Source organism: Conger conger, chromosome 7 (genome assembly GCF_963514075.1).
Source record: "Conger conger chromosome 7, fConCon1.1, whole genome shotgun sequence".
NCBI lineage: Eukaryota > Metazoa > Chordata > Actinopteri > Anguilliformes > Congridae > Conger > Conger conger.
Window position 1 is genome coordinate 24528397 of NC_083766.1, and position 7500 is coordinate 24535896.

General features: G+C 45.2%; 1 protein-coding gene across 8 annotated transcripts in view; it reads left to right on the top strand.

The window, feature by feature from the left end:
* The window catches only part of LOC133132607 (transcription factor COE1-A), a 156223-nt gene that overhangs the window by 9898 nt on the left and 138825 nt on the right, over positions 1-7500 (top strand). For all 8 annotated transcript variants that reach the window (XM_061248128.1, XM_061248132.1, XM_061248131.1 and 5 more), the window contains one exon: positions 6702-6775. In XM_061248128.1, coding sequence (XP_061104112.1) covers positions 6702-6775 — 74 coding nt within the window. The remainder of the gene's footprint in view (positions 1-6701; positions 6776-7500) is intronic.

The window sequence follows — 7500 nt, forward strand, 5'->3', positions numbered from 1 at the left end:
TCCAATCCTCTGTGGTTAATTGATGTGTGAGGTCACAAATATGTAAATAGAATGTTCTTGACTGGATGTTTTAATGTTGATGTCACAGTCACTACTGGTAACTGAAAGCAATGGAGTTCCAGAACACCAACTTTTTAAATGAAAAAACCCTTCTCTTCAAAGGGTTAAAGCCAGGACACATAATGTCTTTCTGTAGTTTACACAAAACTATGGGGAAAAAAAACCTATAACAGCAACGACACAGTATAACAACAATCCTTATAATAATCATTTAAATGCAAGACATGTTTATAAGTCAGGCTCTGAGTATGGGGTGGTGGGGGTGGGTTCAGACAGTACTCTGGAAAGCCGTCTCTTTCTAAACGTATTTTAACCCTGTTATTCTGAGATGTACAGTGCAAACAACATTAATGGAGACTATGATTAGGGTAATGCCAATTATAACGGTACTGTTGCGGTAGCGGTAATGATAGTTTTTTTTTTTTTTTTTTTTTTTAAGCATCGTGGAGCTCTGTTCTTGCATGACGAGGTTGTACAGAGGCTCTGTGCGAGAGAGAGAGAGAGAGAGAGAGAGAGAGAGAGAGAGAGAGAGAGAGAGAGAGAGAGAGAGAGAAAGAAAGAGAAAGAGAAAGCGCTGGTGTGTGGTGCGCGGTGTGCGAAGGCCCCGGGTGTCGGTCTGACAGCCGGGTCTGTGATCAGCGACGGCGGCGCGTGACAGGTCTGTGGAGGACCGCGCGCGGAATCGAGCCTCCCTCACCCCCGCGGGTGCGTGCGCCGAACAGCTGAGCGCCGCTGAACAAAGGCGCGCGCCACGCGATCGCGACTCTTTAAAATAAATAAATAAATAAATAAATAAAGTAGCAGGCAGCGGCCCCGGAGAAGAAAGGCAGCCGCACTCCCGGTGACACGCGCGCGGCTGACTGTGACAAAAAGAGAAGTGCGTTTCTTCATGTATTTATAGCAGCTTGTTTACACGCTTCAGATTCAGCCGTCACATCAAAGGCCCCGAAGACAACTGCGGATGAAATGTGAAAAGTTACTTCTGCAAAAAAAAAGAAAAGGAAATATGTATTAACAGACAAATCAGCGCTGCTGTGTGTGCTTGTTAATGTGCCCTCGGTTTAGCCTGACAGGAACCGCCGTTGCTGTTCTGCAGGGTTCATAGCTTCATAGCCACATAGTTCATAGCTTCATAGCCACATAATTCATAGCTTCATAGCCAGATAATTCATAGCTTCATAGCCAGATAATTCATAGCTTCATAGCCACATAGTTCATAGCTTCATAGCCACATAGTTCATAGCTTCATAGCCACATAGTTCATAGCTTCATAGCCACATGGTTCATTGCTTCATAGCCTGATAATTCATAGCTTCATAGCCTGTTGTCTTCTTGAGGCAAGCGGCAAGCTCAAAATTGGACACATCCCCAGCGAGTCGGTGTGCTTTACAGCCATGGCTGAAACATTAGCAAAGCAGTAAGCTTCATAAAAATGCACCCCCTACCCCCACCCCCCTAGTTTCCAGAGAGCGCTACTTTACTGGTAACATCCCCCACTATTTTTATTTGATGGCTGAATTTGAGAGTCTGTTTATATTACATTTAATCACCAGCCCTGAAACACTTCAGCCACCTAAACAAAATGCCCAACGTGACATAAATATCCTATATTAGACATTTCCTGTGTTCTGAGCCGGTTTGTGAATTCAGATGGAAGGGGAGATAGGGGCTGAATGGAGCTCCCTGTTCCCTCGTATTTCAGGATACAAAATGGGTCACTTAAAAATATTTGGAAGCTAGCAGTCTAAAAAGGGCTGCTCTGTGTCTTACAGCCCATGTCTCTTCTGAACTGAACATTCTAATGCTGATGTACTGTAACAATCCCTACTGAACATTAGAATGCTGATGTACTGTAACAATCACTACTGAACATTCTAATGCTGATGTACTGTAACAATCCCTACTGAACATTAGAATGCTGATGTACAGTAACAATCACTACTGAACATTCTAATGCTGATGTACTGTAACAATCCCTACTGAACATTAGAATGCTGATGTACTTTAACAATCCCTACTGAACATTATAATGCTGATCTAACAATCACTACTGAACATTCTAATGCTGATGTACTGTAACAATCCCTACTGAACATTAGAATGCTGATGTACTGTAACAATCCCTACTGAACATTAGAATGCTGATCTAACAATCACTACTGAACATTCTAATGCTGATTTAACAATCTCTACTGAACATGCCGATGTAACAATCACTTCTGGTAATTGAAAGAAATGGAGTTATAGAACACTGACTTGGACTTTGAAAAATGGTTTATGAAGAAAATTACTGGTACCAGTCTACCACTCTGTGCTAATCTTTATGGAAACAAAAGCTAATGAGCTCTTCATGTTATTTTTATTTCTGTGGGTTGTGGTCAGGGATTTAAACTTTCCCGTCGTGCCATTCTAGTGCCTTCGTATAGTTTCAGCTGTGTTTGACAATCACACTCAACCGCATTAAATAGAGTGCACCTCCAAAAGAGCAACTTCTGAAGCTGTGTTAATCCCTAAAGAACCAAAGAGTGTCGGTGCTGGGGTTGTAGTAGATATAACTCCAGTAGAGTTCAGGCAGCTTTGAAACGTGTTGGACTCTGAGCTGCTGTAGGATTTCAGACAGAGCTTTTCAGACTTTACAATAAGGTTACATGACTAACTGACTAAGAAACTGATACTTCATCTGTACAACTTTGTTTATGTATTTACACATCATTCATTTATGTTAACGGTTGCAGTTAAGTTAATACCAATTCATATTGGAATGAAAATAAAGCAGTAAATGTATTTGTTAAATAATTATATGTTTATCCTATGGTTTACTAATGAATACATATTCCTGCAACTATTATATTTACAGTTAGTAGTTAAAAATATATGAACTAATGAAAATTTAATTCCATGCTGAATGAATGTATTTGCACATCAATTAATTATTTTAACAAGTACGTTAGTTAATAAAAATTCCTGTACCCTTATTGTAAAGTGTGACTGAGTTTGTTACCACACTATTTTATTCGGAGCAATTGTGTGGGAGAGGTCTCAGTTTTCAAGTATAGTTTCACAACTGTAACAAAGTGTGTTTTGTAGTGATAACAATGTTGTTTGTACTCCACTGTATATGTGTATCTAACACAACTAGTTGTGCCCCTACCCCCTGCAACCCCCTCGTAAAAAATTGATTTCAAATTTGTCCAATTTAAAATTCCAATAAGCATAATAATGACTGAAACAAAAAAAATGTATTGACATAACCTTTTTTTTAATAGTACAGGAATAAATTATATTTAAAATAATAGAAAATATAATCTCACAAGCTGATTGGGTATTGATTGGATGGTGAATGATGTGTGATTGAGAGCAGTGATAATTCTCTCCTGTTTCTCAGAGAGGCCTTTTGGAGCTCCAGTCAGCAGGGTCCTGTAGATTCAGGGGTGTTTGAGCGCCAGTCAGCAGGGCCCTGTGGATTCAGGGGTGTTGAAGCTCCAGTCAGCAGGGCCCTGTAGATTCAGGGGTGTTGGAGCTCCAGTCAGCAGGGTCCAGTAGGTTCAAGGGTGTTGGAGCTCTAGTCAGCAGGATCCTGTAGATTCAGGGGTGCGGGAGCTCCAGTCAGCAGGGCCCTGTAGATTCAGGGGTGTAGGAGCTCCAGTCAGCAGGGTCCTATAGATTCAGGGGTATTGGAGCTCCAGTCAGCAGGGCCCTGTAGATTCAGGGGTGTGGGAGCTCTAGTCAGCAGGGCCCTGTAGATTCAGGGGTGTAGGAGCTCCAGTCAGCAGGGTTCTATAGATTCATCGGTGTGGGAGCTCCAGTCAGCAGGGCCCTGTAGATTCAGGGGTATTGGAGCTCCAGTCAGTAGGGCCCTGTAGATTCAGGGGTGTGGGAGCTCCAGTCAGCAGGGCCCTGTAGATTCAGGGGTATTGGAGCGCCAGTCAGCAGGGTCCTGTAGATTCAGGGGTGTGGGAGCTCTAGTCAGCAGGGCCCTGTAGATTCAGGGGTATTGGAGCTCCAGTCAGCAGGGCCCTGTAGATTCAGGGGTGTGGGAGCTCCGGTCAGCAGGGTCATTTTATGCCATTGATTAACTAAAGACTCCAAACTCCTGGTTCTCGATACCTGCAGACACTGCGGCCCTCCAGGACTGGAGTTTGACCCCCCTGCTGTGGGCCGGTGTGGGTGGGCCTGTCGCTGGGCGGGGCAGGGGTGGGGCGGCGGGTGGGCGTGGCCTGAATGGCCTGGCGGTTGGGCCTGGTGCCGTGAACCTGCAGACAGTGATGACTCTGTCTCTGCTTCAGCAGACTGTGGCCTGCTCTTCTGTTCAAAGTGAAACACAAAAGCACAGAACAAGTGTCCTGGACACAGTCATGGCAAAGGTGACAAAAATATTATCATACTCTCAATCTAAAATGAGTCTTTTTTTGGTTTACACATTGCTAATTTAAGAGACCCATAGTGGTAAAACTGTCCTCCAGTGGTGTTCAGATCCGTAGTGTGAACCAGCTTCGCCGTGCATGGATTCCCGCACTGCGGCATTGTGGGTAGAGAGGGGGCTGATGGGAACAGCTCGGGGCTGTGTATGTTTGGGGAACGGGAGCGATTCGCGGCGCGGGAGAAACGTGTTGTTTGGAACGGGGGGTGAAAACAAAGATGGGTTTTTTGGGAAGGGGCGGGGGGCGAACCAGATGGCTCCCCCTCGCTCCAGTCTGGCATCCCAACTGCTCCCCCACCCCCCCCCCCTCCCCCCTCCTACCGCACAATGACCACATACAGCCATCTGATAGGAGCGCCAGGGATGACACGAGACACACTGAACCTGCATGTGTGACACAGAGCCCGGAAACAGCACCTGACATGAGGGAGAGAGAGAGGGAGAGAGAGAGGGAGAGAAGGCGAGAGAGAGGGAGATAGAGAGAGAGGGAGAGAGAGAAGGAGAGAGGGAGAGGGAGAGAGAGGCAGAGAGAGAGGGAGAGAGAGAGAGAGAGGCTGAGAGAGAGAGAAGGAGGGAGAGGGAGAGAGTCAACTTTAACTTTAAACCCCCTTTATTTGGACATGACAAAACAATAATTACATTCTCAATAATAATAATAATAATAATACCAATAAACAAATACAACCATACAAAATGAAAAACAGGCAAACTAAGCTGCCATCCTCCATATCAATACAAAGTGGTTTGCAGTCCCCAGATATTCACAGATCATGAGAGGCCTCTGAGTTTATAAGAGGAGTATTCAGCAACTCAGCCCTTAGACATTACTGCAACATGCACAGAGCCGATGGCGGCGCTCAGAACTGCATATGTAGCATACTACCCATACTACTCATACTACTCATACTACATTGCAGTGAAAATAAGCCTGGAATTCAGTATGAGTAGTATGCCAGTATGCCGTTTCGAACAGCCTATGAGTACAGTCCCCGATCAGTACATAGGAGTATTCTACCCTCAATCAGAGAGAGAGAGAGAGAGAGAGAGAGACACACAGCTTTCTAGTATGTTAAAAAACACAGTTTTCTAGTTTGTGAAAAAGAGCTTTCTTGCAGAAGGGTCTGCACAGCATGAGTCATGAATATTTAAGCAGTGAGAGAAGGGTGGGGGCCTCAGAAATGTGTTTTCATTTTTTTGTTGTTGAGGAAGAATATGGAGAACATTCCCTTTTGCCTTTTTTAAAGGGCTTTGATTCGAGTTTAGCATACGCATGGATTCACGTGACAGAGACCCTCTGCTACCCCCCGCAGCTGCGAGCCAAACACTGGCACAAACACTGGCTTTTTATTACATCCACATTTTAAACAAAACAACCAAGCGTCGGCCATCCCGGGCCAAATATTAGCACATATGTGCTCGTGCTTTTCAGCCTGCGGACGGAGACGCTGGATCCTCTTGGCCGTTATCGAGCCTGCATCTCTGCTATGGATGCAGAAAAGTACCAAACAAAAAAGCTTATGAAATGCATAGCTTCCCATTATTATTAGCGTCCGTGTTATTTTCCTTTGGCAGGAATATGAGAAAAATAAGTAGACATGCCAAGACTTACATTTTTCTCACGTTTTGCCAAAAAAAAAGGAGCTGCTTCAGCTAGTTGAGAGTTCTGGAGTGGGGCAGGGGTGTCCTTAGGGGAAGGGGGTGGGGGTGTGGGGGTGTGTGCAGCATGGTAACGTGGTAACGTGGCGTGGGGCCTCCAGCAGGGTACAGACGACGTTCGATCGTGGTTGTCCATCTTGGGGATGTCTCTTTTTCCCCCTGCAATATCCCACAGGCTGTGGGAGGACAGGGGTGTGGACAGGCCGTTTTGGGTCAGAACCATCAGAACCATCTCGTCGGCTATTTGGCAGATCGCTCCTGTTAGAAACCAGGAAGTGCTAATGTAGCTCGCAGTGGCTTCACTCCAGCGGGAATGTGAGGTCACAAGTGATTAGAATGCTATTTAACCCTTTAGGTGTGAGATCACGAATACTATGTGATTAGAATGTTGAATGAACATTCTAATGCTGATGTAATAATACTGGTAACTGAAATGTTCTAGAACACTGTTATCTCACCTGGGATGTGGCTACAGCTTGGAGTAGCTAGCAGAGAAGTCTCTTATCCTGGGTGTCTAAATGATGAAATGAAGTTTAACGGCTAATTTCCTCTTTTTGTTTTACAGGCAATCATATATGAAGGTCAGGACAAGAACCCGGAAATGTGTCGGGTGCTGCTGACTCATGAGATCATGTGCAGGTGAGACACACCCCCACTCCCTGTCAATCAATCAATCAACCACCTGTCCGTATTATATTAATTAAATACTGTACGATGATGACATGCACACGCACACACACTCACATAAAGCTCATAGTCACAGCTCAGCTAGGCAGGTGATATTCAGTCTGGCGATGGCAGCACATTAAAACAAAGCCATCGGACCCAGCTTCTCTGTCTGTTTCCTGTCCAACACCCCCCTCCCCAATGTTTCCACCCCCCAAATCAGGCTTGTTCTTCTAAGCTGTGTGAACGCAAGGCTCAATGGGGTCCCCTTTGTACCCGGATTAAAGGACACAGTTCTAAAAAACCCTTCTCCAAACAAACAGACAACAACAAAACAAATCAAGGTTTTGGCTGGCCAGGTTTTCTGAGTGAAGACTCCAGGGCTCCCGCAGAATACCCATAATTCCCTGCGCTGCATGGTCCTTTAGCTTTAGCTTGAAACGGAGGGCGGGCTTCCTGTGATTTCTCCGCTGCGGATAACCAGGTCACCCCTCCGTCCCCCGTGGAAGGAGAGAGGGAGCGCAGGATGAGAGGGGGACGAGGAGAAGCTGCACCTTTAATTAAAGTCAAAAGATGAATTCCTCTTGCGTAAAACTGGGTTGTGAAGACAAGCTCCTTGTCTATTTTTGGGGACAGTGGAGAACATTTTAAAAGTTTTTGCTCCTAAAAATACCGCTCTCAGGCTCAGCTAATTAGGA